This window comes from Peromyscus maniculatus, chromosome 19, assembly GCF_049852395.1.
Source record: "Peromyscus maniculatus bairdii isolate BWxNUB_F1_BW_parent chromosome 19, HU_Pman_BW_mat_3.1, whole genome shotgun sequence".
Lineage (NCBI taxonomy): Eukaryota > Metazoa > Chordata > Mammalia > Rodentia > Cricetidae > Peromyscus > Peromyscus maniculatus.
In genome coordinates, this window is record NC_134870.1 from 26,009,929 (window position 1) to 26,022,533 (window position 12,605).

The following is a 12,605-nucleotide window of genomic DNA, read 5'->3' on the forward strand; positions in this document are numbered from 1 at the left end:
ACACACAGCTGATCACATGCTCCAGAAATGGGCAACCGTGCATGCCCAAGCACTCTGAGTTACATTCAGGCAGAGCTTAACCAATCTCTGTCCCAGCGGGCTTTACTCTGTTCATCTACCAGTTCTTCCCAGCAAGTGTCTCCATCACTTCTTGGAGACCATTCTAGTCACAGTTACAAACAGCTTCCACTGGCCGGGCTTTGATGGCACATGCTTTTAATCCCAGCACTCGGGAGGCAGAGGTGAGTGGATCTCTGTGAGTTCAAGGCCAGCCTGGTCTACAGAGTGAGTTCCAAGACAGGCTCCAAAGCTACACAAGAAACCCTGTCTCAAAAAAACAAACAAAAACACGCCCCCCCCCCCAATCCAAAACAAACAGCTTCAACATTATCAAGTCCTCTGGCACTTGACCCCTTCCTCCAAGGCCTGGTGCCCTAGAACTTTGGTGGTGAACGGCTCCTCTGTGGGTTGAACTTTCTGCAATGGCTGCTTTCTTCTCTTAACCAAACGAGCCCAGGCTTCCCAGGCCTCTTTCTTTCCTCCACTCTTTCTTGGCATCATCTAGACAGACCTACAGGTCCTACAGGTATGCACTCCCCATCTCCATCTCCTGCTCTGATTTCTCCCTGTTTCTTGGCTCAATACGCATGAGCCATGACCAGCCAAACCACTGGCCAGCCGAACCACTGGTTCCCTAGCTTTCTGCACCCCTGCTTGTCTGTTTCTTTAGTGAGGCCTCTCTTCCCACCTCCATCCAAAAGTCACCCCAGCTTTGCTTTCCAAGTGAGTCATGGATCTGACCGCAGCGAACATTTTCGCTGCTGCCTTTCCAGTCCAGGAGGGGGCCCCCCTCCACTAGAGATGGCCACCTTCTGACAGGCCTTTCTGCTTCCGCTCCTCCGAACCCTGACTCATCCCCATGCTCCATAGACACCGGTCACAATGCAGCTCATTCTAGTCTGCTGCTCAGAAACAATGGCTTCTCATTGCAAGTATAAAACCCAAGGGCTCCCAGTATCTTCAAGGCCCCTGATTACCCAGTTTCCATTTGGAGCTTATCTGTGGCCTGTTGTGCTTGGAGCTGGCTGAAGCATCTCTGTCCACGGAATAAGACAAGCCTATAGATACTGTGTCCCCTGCCTTCAATTCTCTCCCCGGTTGTTTGGAGGGCTAGCTACCAGCTGGACCACGCAGAACAAACTTGATCTTTAGTCACAGTAGCTCTCTAGTGCAGTCCAGCCAAACCCGCGCCGCTGCCCGCCCTGCCCTCCCAGCTCACTTCCTTCCTTCCTTCCTTCCTTCCTTCCTTCCTTCCTTCCTTCCTTCCTTCCTTCCTTCCTTCCTTCCTTCCTTCCTTCCTTTTTCTTTCTTTCTTTCTTTCTTTCTTTCTTTCTTTCTTTCTTTCTTTCTTTCTTTCTTTCTCTCTCTCTCTCTCTCTTTCTTTCTTTCTTTCTTTCTTTCTTTCTTTCTCTCTTTCTTTCTTGTATCACTTATCAGCCATGTTTCCTGTTTGTTGCTGTCTTCTCTGAATGCAGTTCTAGGAGGTGGGAAAGTTCTGGTGTTGAGTGGATGTTGATTGGGTAGGTGAGTGAGTGCATCCCCCTCCTCCCTTAGACAGACACACACACCTCCATTCACCTCCATGTGCTGGCAGTTTCAACACCAAATACTGCGGGCTTAACACAGAGACATTCCACAGCCTTTCTGTATCCCTGAGTCTTGCCCTGAGACACCTGCTAGCCAGACATTACCATTCTTCCATCCCAACAGAATCCACCACACATACCTGCAGATTCATCCCTGTGAACTCCAGACTCCACCCTCCTCTCCACTCAGTTTAGCCTGAGACCCAGGCAGACTCACACATGCAGACTTTGAGCTTTGCCTTCTACTGAGAGCAACTGACGGCCTAGGTGGTTGGGAAGCTAAGACCTCCCCGGGGCTGCCATGAAAAAGCCTTTCCATATACGTTGTCTCTGATGTTCCCACCACTCCTGAGCCCTGCGTGCCTGGTGCTGTGACACATGGGGACACTTGAGGCTAGGCTGGAGTCTCCCCACACCAAGTCAGAGAGCTTAAAATGCTGATTCCCAATGTCTCCTCCAGATAGACAGTCTTCTCTAGAGACCAAAGGACAGACAGTGTTTGTGGCTTTGTGGGGGACGTAGGAATCCGATGTAAGTTTCTGGGGGCGGGGTAGGGTAGGGGGTCGGTACAGATTAGAACCCTGGGTGGTCTTACCCACAGATACACATACACGCTACATGCCACTGTAGGGACAGATCATGGAGGAGCAAAAGCCTCAGGCAGATGGCAGAGCCCAGCAGACAGACACGAGGCGGGGAAGCAAATGGGAAGTTGTCAGCCTCTAGCCTAGTGCGGAGAATATGAAGCGGTGGAAATGGGTTTGGGAAGGAAGGAGGACCCGAGTGAGGTGGAAAAAGTTGCCTCCCTGCATAGCTCCCCAAACCAGGCTGCTTTGGTCTACAGACACCAGCCCTTCGAGTAGCCGTGTCTGGTTTGATGGCGGACAGGCTGTACTGCTCGGCAGGGCTGGTCCCCGCGGGTTCCTCCCCTGCAGGGGGGTGCTAACTGAGCCCCAGGCACAGTTTAAACTGCAGGCTACCCTGCTCTCCCTGAGATTTTCTTGTCTGGTTATAGTTAATGCTAGAGCGTCGTGCGGAGGCCAGGGAAAATGTCAGAATCGCCCCTTTCCATTTGGGAGGAGAGGAAACCTAACATCCCGCAGTCCTGGTGTCAGAGGCTGTGGAGGGGGGCTGCGCACATGATGCAGGGTGATAATCAGGTTCCATACCCTTTAATTCAAATCCAAGGTGCTCTGGCAGTGCGGAACAAAGGGGAGTGAGGGGGGCCGGGGAGAGAATGAGAAAGAAGGGGAGGGGAGAGAGAGAGAGAGAGAGAAAAAACGTTGGTCAGAACTCTTCAGACACTGGGCAGCCAGCCTGTGAGGTGAAAGCAGGTTAGTATGCCCCCTCCCGGCCTCCTGAGCTCCTTCCCTGGCCCCTAGTCCCTGAGAGCCCCAAAAGGCAAGAGAGAGGCCATGTTAGAACTGGCAGGCAGGAAAGGGTCTTTAGAGGTGAGCAGTGGAGTTAGTACCTGGTGAGAAGGCACAGGCGCAAGAGTCGGTTGGCAAAGTCCCCTGGAGCAGAGGACGAGTTGGGGGGGGGGGGGGTCCCAGGAGGAGTGCCCAGTCCCCTCCTGGTTCTAGCTCCCACCCTTCGGCATCCCCAGTCCTCCTGAAGTCAGTCTGCCCTACTTCTACTTCTAGCTCATTCTTGGAGGTCCTTTTTATCTGTTGGAAATGGATGTGTCACGTCTCTGGACCAGCCCCGCGTCCCTGCCTTGTGCCATAGGCCTAGCAGGCCTGGCCTAGCTCCTGGCAGCCCGGGTGCAGAGCTTCGGTGACTTAGGGGAGAAGAATGGGGAGAGAAGACTCCAAGAAGCAAGTCATTGCTCCTCTTGGCATTCCATATACCCCAGGCTCCTAGGGTTGGGCTGTGGTACCCAAACCCAGCTCACTGTTTAGGAGAGCATCTACAACTCAGAGCACAGGAAGAGTGAGTTGTCTGTGGAACATGCATACTTCTTACACTATAGGCAAATTACAGTGTTGGAAGTGAGGTCATTACCTGAATGTGTGTGTTCGGGCCTTTGAGAGGTGGATGCTTACAACATTGAGAGATTAAATAAAAGGGCTTTGGTCTAAGGGTCAGCTCTGGCAGTCACAGTCACCATTGTCTGTGACTCTGAGAGATGCCCAACCTATCTAGGTCTCAGTCTCTCAGCTGCGATGGGGGGAACCAAGCCTTGCCATGGGGTCCTGGGAGGTCTGAAAACCTGACTGTGCTTCAGAACCGTTCAGGCCAATGGGAGAAGGTCTGGGAGGGAGCCCAGAAATCTCGGTGGTGTTGAAAGACCTGCTTTTCCTTTTCGGCACAGCCTGCTCTGGTCTACAGAGCTGGGTCTCTGTTTCATCCCTAACTTGCTATGTGGATGTGGGTGATCCATGAGTCTGTTCTCTCCAAAGTACCAGTACACAGAGGCAGATGTGAGCAGGCCTGGCCAACAGGAGGTTAGGACTTGTGTGTGCCAGGGCCCCTGCTCACACCTGCCTGGGCACACTCCCTCACTGACTCTCACATCAGTCACCTAGACCTGGTGAGGGTGTGGCTCTGGGCTTGACTTCTCGTCTGCCATGGAGGAAGGGCGCCCCGAGAATTATCTGGTCCATTTCTTTGTGCTTTCTGGAAGGGATTCCAGAGGGTTCTGCATTTGGAAAGAGCAGGAGAGTGGGTGACTCTGAGCCAAAGACCAAGAAGGTCTTGATCCCAAGAATCTTGAGGAAGATCCTGGGGTTTTGACTGGACCAGTTCTGTGCAGAGGCCACACCAAGGAAGAGAGGACTTCAAACAGAAGCCCCCTGCACGTCTACCACTCTGAAACTGGGGAGATGTTGAGAATTTGCTTTCTTTTCAGTTTGTTCTGACTGCTTGAAGCCCTAAGTGCCGTGTAGGGTCCTCTTTGGCTGGATCAAAGGGTCACAGAGAGGCTCCTGAATAGCATGCCCTGGAGCCTAGGACTTGGAAGCACTCAGGACAGTGTTTCTGATGTCCAGCCACGCTCACCTGAGGGACAGAAGACCAGCTTCACCAGTTCTAAGTCCTGGTCCTCAGCTCACTTTCAGACAAAGTTGGTAAAGCCTATGGGGCAGCTAGTGCCCCACGATGCCAGGATACTTTCTCAAGACGATGCAGGAAATCGGGAGGCAGAGACTGGAAGGGATTGTGGGCTTAAGCTACGGCTGTTCCTGCTCAGGCTTGTCTGACTATTTCTGAGGATGGCGGCCTCCTGGAGAAGCGATCAAGTCTCTCAGAGCTCTTTGAGAATGTTCTTCCAGGTCACTTCTCTGGGAACCAAACGGTGTCATGTGACTCCCAGGGCTTATGGTTAGGGTAAGCCAGTGGTAGCTGGCACGATTGATGAGGTCACTGAGTTTGGCCAGTCACTAGGTAGATGACTTTCTTCCTGGGAAGCCTGAGACAGGTGCTGAGGGATCTACAGCCATGTCTGTGGCAGTTAGGAGAGCAATCTCTTACTCAAGGTTTTTTTTTTTTTTTTTTTTTTTTGCATGGCACTCAGCCAGGATGGGGTGGTACCACTGAGTCTCAGGCCAGAAATGTTCATATTGACCAGTAAATTAGATGCTGGATTTCCAGCAGGGCTAGGCTTCTTAGGAAATTTGCAAATTTATTGTCTTGGACATAACCAACGGCAGTCATAAGGTGCCTGGATGAGGAGACAGTGATGTATGTGCTGATGTGAGCACATGCTCCTGTATGTGTGTGTGTGTGTGTGTGTGTGTGTGTGTGTGTGTGTTTATGCATGTGTGTGAATGTGTGGTTATACACATGTGGGACACAGATGGGCCAGCTTTCCCTTTCAGGAGGGCAGGGCCTGTAGTGCAAGAAACTTCAAAGTGCTATTGGGGTCAAAGGCTGTTTTCTTAGTCTCTGAAAGTCTTGCCTGGTTTTGAGGTGGTCTGGGTAGACAACAGGGTCAGACACTTGGCTCAGCAATGCTGGGAGGCATCCTCCGAGGACCAGGCCTCTTCCTGCCCTCCTCCTTGCCGTCGATAGCTGGGAGAGATCCTAAATTGCCCTCTAGTGATATGGCGGCTCTCAGGCGAGCCTCTCCCGTATATCGCTTCATCTCCACGGCTGCCTTCTAGGCGTGGATGCCTCTCTCCTCATTCTACAGGCTTGAGAACAAACCCAGAACACTTCAATAAGGCCCAGGACTAGGGATCTCGGCATCTGGCCCTTCTGGATGGGCAGCTGGGGACTTCAGGGGGTACAGGATGATGTCTTTGTACTCATTATGTACTAGAACATCATGAGGGCCTCCAGGGAACAGGCTTGAAGAACAGGACTTCCGCATAAAGGCACCTGTATGGTACCGATGACACGAGAGGACAGCTGAGGACTGCGTTTGCAGGCTCGCTTTTGGGCTCCGAGGGCCCCGCTGAGCCTTCCAGAAGACAGAGGCTAGGCTGACATGATCTAGCTGGCCGAGGGGCTTTGCACAGTAGCCCATGTTCCCGAGGCTCTGCTGCTCTCTGATCTAGGGCTAGCTGGAACTGCCTGTCCAGAACAGTTTTCCAAGCTGTGGAGGCTCTTAGCCAAGGGTGGAAAGGAACAGGACCCCCAGGGCCTCTCTCACCGGGGCCCACCCTGGCCCATCTGCTCTGTCTTTGCCTGGGACTCCCTCTGCCCCGGAGATCTCCACACAGGCTGGATCTGATTTTGAAATTCTCCCAGAGCTTGAGTTCTACAGAATTCTTTCGGGCTACATGTCTTGCTCACACATTGTGCCTTTATCCCCTCTTCCTCCATGGCCTGTGACTGGAGGGGTCTGGAGAGAGCACTCCCTCTCATATTATAGACAGAGGTGACTGCCTGGGTCTACCAGCCCTCACCTGCTGGGGCCTAAATGCTCCTTCTAAGGACAGTAGATATATTTCTGGGCTTTGTCCTGGGGTCTGAGGACAGTTGTGAGGTTTTCCTTTTCCACCCTGAGACCCAAACACTAAAACTCTTTTTCTGATATGCTACCTACGGGCCCCTGGGTTTCGCTTTTGGTATTTTTATGAGTCTTCCTTCCCAACACTGAAGTCCCCTTTGGGTTCTCTGGTTCCTTACTGCCCGCAGGACCCAGATGTCCTCTCTAAAAAGGAGCAGGGGGCTAGTCTGCTCTGCAGGATGGGACGGGTGACGTGGTTCCGATCTTGAAGACCAACAGACCACAGGGCTCCAAACCAATTGGGTCTGTGACTGTCCAGAGGCCAACTGCTCTGTTCCACCCCACCTGGCGGTGCTTGTAGGAACTGCTCCCAGGCGCCAGTGAAAACCCACTATTCCTAGCCAAATCTCGCCCAGTGTGGAAGAAAGAAAGGAGATGGGATCCTGGACGGTGTTCAGACTAGACAGGTCTCGGGAAGAGTCACCAATTTCCCCCTGAGTCTGTTAGCATCTGCCACAGCCCTCAGTCCACCTCAGCCTGTAACTCTACAAACGTCTCCGGCCTCCATGGGAACCACTGTGCAAGGCCCTCTCTCTTTCACTCAGCCCTCTGCCTTGGTCCTGGAACCCCAAAACAAACCTGGCCAGACCAGAAGACAGGCTTTTGAGACCTTTTCCCCTCTCTCAAATGTACCCGCAGAAACATGCACACACTCACTGCCTGGCCGATCAGCAGCCTGACACCAGAGGCAGAGGAGGCCCTACAAATGCCTCTTCCTCCAGCTGGCAGGCTGCCTGATCCCAGAAGAGAGGAGAGGCCTGGACACGGCCCTGCTGCTGCAGAGGATTCAGCATGACTATTCTCAGGCGATCCAGGTGACTTACGGGGATCAGTGGGGAGCCAGGGGTGTATGCCTCCTCTGCAGGGGCTACTGGTAAGCACTGAGGACCGAGAGGAGCTCAGGACACCCTTGTTCCCTCCAAGTCTTGGTAAGTAAGGCCCCCATCCCTCCCACACGGGGAGACTGGCAGTCACCAGGGAAGAAAAGGAATAGAAGAAGAGACATACTGGAGAAGTTGACCATTGCGAACTGCTGACACCTGTCCCCGGTGTATCCCACAGGACACCTACCAAAAGAAAGAAAACCAGAAAGAGAGAGCCAGGATAGCAAGACACAGGCATTGCAACACCCCGGCACAGGCTCCTGCCAACGCCAGCTAGGCTCCTCGCCACGGTTACCATTTGTCCTGGCCTTGTCGCTCTGCCCCTTACCTGCAGCCCTGAACTTTAAACCCAAGGATTAGGCCAAAAAAAAAAAAAAAATGAAAAACAAAGCAAAACAAAACAAAAAAACCAAAACAAAAAGAACTAACAAACCAAAGTACGAAAAAGAAAAGGTAAACAAAACGTAACAGCCGAAGATCAAAACAACCAACACCCCTGACCCTACGCCCTACATTGGGGGACTGCACCCGGAAGCTTTCTAAGGAGCGGGGACTTGTGTTTGTATCTTCAAACATACTTTGCTTAGGATCTGGCATGTACAATCGCAAAGGCAGTTTCTCCAAACATCTCTGTCCGAAGAATCCGTTTGGACATCTGGAGAAGGAAAAGGGGAAAAATCACAGAACAAACTGGCATCATCCACGAGGCTAAAGGTTAGAAATCAAAGTGCGCAGTGATGAATGAGAAAACCAAGTCAGGCACTTGGGGTCACACTCGTAGCTGAAGGGGCTGGAGTTGGGGGCTGGGTGGAGGGCTCTGTCGTCTCCTAGCAAACGCTCTAATCCATGTGGCTCTGTGGGGGGCGGGGCAGGTGGGGTGGGGCAGGGAGGAAAATGAGTTAGGGAAGTTGGGTGGGGGGAAGTGGGGGGTAATTGACTAACTGTCCTATTGGTTGGGGACCTATCCTTCTTACCTGCCTGGTGAGCCAGCAAGCCAGAACTGTAGCCTCTGGGTGCCAGGCAGCTAGACTTATGGGATACAAGTTCCTGATGTCCTCCAGGCTCTGCTGAAGGATTCTCTCCAGGACGCTGGGCAGGCTTCCTCCTCTATGAACAGCTCCCAGAAAACTCAAAAGTAGAATTCTGCTAGGCTGTTCTCACACTGTGTGCTCATGGCCAAAGGGACCTAGGAGGTATTTGATCTGTTCTCTCAAAGAGGGATCTGTGAGCCAATATGTTTGGGAAATCCATCCCCCAGGGCTCCTGTAGAGTGGCAGTCTCCGTTAGCGTAGGAAGGGTTATGAAAAGCTTTGGAGGCGATAATAACTAAACTCTACAAACTTATTTGACCAAGGACGTTTTGTTTGTGTATTTTAAGACAGGGTCTCATGCTATAGCTCTGGCTGGCCTGGAACAGAAGGCACTTTTTAGGAGGACCCTTGCAGGGCATAATTTGGAGAAGTTGTCTTAGAGCAGTAGATGCGGGGGAAGGCAAGCTGGAGAGAGGTGGGATTGCCAGTGTCCTAAAGCTACCTTCCAGACACCTGGTGCAGGGGGAGGTTGGATCAGGCTAACTGTGGCCCCTGGGAACCTGTTCTGTACAGCATCCGGCTGGAAGCCAGCCTTGGCCTGCCTGCCCTTTCCTGGGGACCTGTTCTTCCACTGTGGCCCGGCTTTGGCCTAGATCTCCCTGCACTTGGCCTTCCTCGCCACTCCGAGGCACCACCCATCCGCCCCTTCTCTCTGACCTTGTCATGCCCGCAAGGTACACTTCCTTCTGTTCTCTGGCTGCCGCCTCTCCCCTTAAGCAAGTCCCAGTTTCGTAGATTTCTAGGAGACATGCCCAGTCCTGTCCTTTCTCCTGAACCCCAGGAAGGCCAGTTACCTAGGGAGAACCCCCACAGACAGGGCTGCTCTGACCCTAATGCATGTCTCTCTTCGGAAACAGGTCTCTGTTGCCCTGGCCTGCATTCCCCTAGGAGCTAGGGAAACCCCATCAGCAGTAACCCCTCAGTACCAGGTTACTGTGCAACGTTAGTCAACCTAGACTTCCTCAGGAGGTGAGGATTCTCTGCCTTAGCCTTCTTCTGTGTGTAACAAGGGGGCCCTTGGCCTTTTGAGAGATGCTGGCCATTGGCTAGGATAGATAATTGTGAAAACTCCGTGGCCTCTAATCTGGAGGAATAGGGAGTGGGGGTGGCTGGTGGACACAAAGCTGGAGTTTCTTTGGGCCTGTGCTATCTCCCTGGGTTGGGGACGGAGGGAGAGCTGGCCATTGTAGTGGCGGAGCGTGGGTGCACATGTGCCTGGCCAGTTGGAGGTCTGGCTGGGAAGTCCAACTGTTAGAGGTGGGCAGCAGCAAAGCATGCTTACCCTGTGAGAGGGTGGCTTAGGGAAAAAGGCCCTCTTCAGTCTCTCTGATCCCTGACCCTCGTCCCTAGTCATTTTAGCCCAGGAAGATGGAGGAAGTGGCTGAGGCTTCCCAACTGACCACAGCCAGGCCCAGCTCTTCTTCCTCTGCTCCTGGGCCCTCGATGTGGGGGATGGGGATTAGAAGCAGGTGAAGTGATTCTTTTTTAAACGGAAGCACCTTTGGGAGTAAAGGATGAAGACCCAGAAGTTGCCAAAATGACTCTTGGATTCTACAAAGTAACAGGAAAGGACTAGGCTTGACTGTGTCCATTGTCTGCCTCTAGCTGGGCTCTTAGAGTCGGAGAAATCAGTGTATGCAAATGCATGGTGTGTGTGTGTGTGTGTGTGTGTGTGTGTGTGTGTGTGTGTGTGTGTAAGAACAGTGGGGTGCAGGGGCAGAAAAGGACAAAGGGGAACTTATTTGACATCAGGGCTGCTGTCCCATGAGTCTTGGAGACCAGTGACAACTATAAACACACCTCTGTGTCCCTGTCCCATACTCAGCCTGGAATAGTCTGACTGCCTGCTCAGGGCTATGAGTTGCACAGTTCCAGGTGGCACCACTGGCTGGTCCACAACACACATGTACTATGGTATTTGTGCAACGTTCTGGTGCTAGCCTCACACCTGTCTGTGAGAGGGATGCTCCTCCTCGCTGGATAAAGAAGAGGCTTTGGGGGATAGGGTGGTCAGGGTGGGGAAGGACTGATGGCCAGTGCTATCCTTGGGGGGGGTACTAGCTCCTTTAGGGGTTCCTGGATACTCCTATTCCTCTCTGCAGTCCTGTGTGTGGAGATTCATCCTCTTTAGAGAAGGTTCTAGGCATGAGCATGGCCTTTGACCTTTCTGCCCCTCAGCCAGACCAGGGTAGCAGGAGCCAGGGGAACCTTATCAGCATGATAGGCGTCTGCACTGGGTGTGAGTGGCCGACTGGTGTCAGGTTAGTGGCTCCCGGTCACACAGGGCTAACCTGTGAGGTCCAGGGCAATAGGGGATAGGTTGGAAGGGGCAGCAGGCCGCACGCAGCCTTCCTAGACCTTCCTGCAGGCATCCCCTCTGACTCTGAGAAGGTCTGAACCTGGGGCTGGAGAAGAGCAGGGGTGAGAAAAGGACAGAGAGGAGAGCCCACGGGCTACATCCGGGATGGCAGAGAGGTCAGGATCTCTGCCGTCCCCGTTCCCCACCCACCTCCCGGGCCTCAGTTTCTCCTTTTGGTAGCCTGGGGATAATGCCATGTGTGCTGCCCTCACCTGGGGAAGGAAGGATGGAGGATGAGAACTGTGCCCCAGGCACCGGAGGGAGCCAGGGTCTCGGAGCTCACGGGCGGGGGGCGGGGGGCAGGTGCAGATGTATGGAGGATGAGCAGGCAGATGGGTGGGATGGGGCAGGGAAGCTGGGGATGGGGGAGATGAGCTGATGGGAGAGGGAGGCATGCCACTGGTATGTGCACAGGGCTGGAAAGAGAGTCTTGTTCTGTCATCATCCCCTGAACCAGTCCCCAAGAGTCACGCACCAACCGTGCTCAACAAACACACGGAGAGAAGAGGAGAAAACGGCAAGAGGAAGTGTGGAGGTCCCTGTCTGGCCCAGACAGAAGACAGTCACCTTGATTTGGACCCCCATTTTCAAGTCCCCTTAAGTTTTCTTTTTCTTTTTCTTTTTTTTTTTTAAACAAAATTCAGCATCAGTGACATTGTTTCCTTTGGCACTGACTTCCAGGAAAACCAGAGGGTTACGGAGTGTGCCTGCCTGCTTTTCAACACTCCCTGGGGGGCTCTGAACCAATACACAGCAACAAGTGTAAGAAAAACAGGAAGGAAAACTGAGTTTTATAGAAACTGGAATGAAACTGACCAGTGTAGTTTCATTGTCCAAGCTAAGCGGAAATGCAAAAAAATCAAAATAAAAAGTAAACAAACAGCACAAATGGTAGACGTGAGTCCCGTTCCCTAAATCCTTTCCTTTTTACTCCATTCCGGTGTTATCAGAAACCCCAAGAGGCCTGCCCCCCCTTCCCACCCAAATTCCCACCCTCAGAATGGCCTCTGGGCTCTGCCCGGCCCCCTCCCCCTGCCCTTCTCCAGCACATCTCCAAGGACTGCAGGCCCAGCCAGGGACGTCCCTCTCCCTCGCATGTGACAGAAGGGTTCAGGGAAGCGGGCTATGGAGCCTTGACTAGGGCTGACCCAGGGGGCAAGGATGGGGAAGTAGTGGTTCTGGGCGCCAATTTCACCTTTGGAACCCGGCTGCCCTGGGTAGGGGGAGGAAACAGGGCACCCTCATGTTCACAAGGGCTCAGGCCCCTCTCCCTGCTCCTTTCAAATGTATCAGGGCTTATCCTGGCTCCTAGGGGCACAGTCATGTCGGTAGGTTCCCCACCCCCAACCCGGGGAGCCATTGCCTCATCCTTCCCTTTCTTACACTGCACTCCATCCTGGAACCCGGGTTCTGGGGACCTACTTTGTCCTTGTGCCTGTCTTGGGGTGCAGAGCCTTCCCTGCCTGCAGCCAGGGCTAAGTTCAGTGACAGAGCTGGATTCTTGGGAGGGTCAGGGGTCCAAGGGACTAGGGAAGAGGAGAGGTCTGGTGTGGTAGAGGGGAAGGGGATTCAGGGCTGGGACTTCTCTGTGAGGCATGCTGAGATCTTTGAGCATCTCTGTAGGTCTGTTCCAAAGAGCTCAGAGCATTTGCAAGGCTGCGATGTTTCCCT

General features: G+C 53.2%; 1 protein-coding gene across 3 annotated transcripts in view; it reads right to left on the reverse strand.

Moving 5' to 3' along the window:
- Window positions 1-12,605, reverse strand: part of Nrg2 (neuregulin 2) — a 189,110-nt gene that overhangs the window by 9,180 nt on the left and 167,325 nt on the right. The window contains exons 5-6 of one of the 3 annotated variants that reach the window (XM_076554998.1): window positions 7,609-7,667; window positions 2,816-2,839 (exon numbers count right to left, since the gene is read on the reverse strand). In XM_076554998.1, the coding sequence (XP_076411113.1) occupies window positions 2,816-2,839; window positions 7,609-7,667 (83 nt within the window). Of the gene's footprint in view, window positions 1-2,815; window positions 2,840-7,608; window positions 7,668-8,062; window positions 8,140-12,605 lie in introns of all 3 variants that reach the window. The other 2 variants (XM_076555000.1, XM_076554999.1) reach the window with 2 other exon arrangements.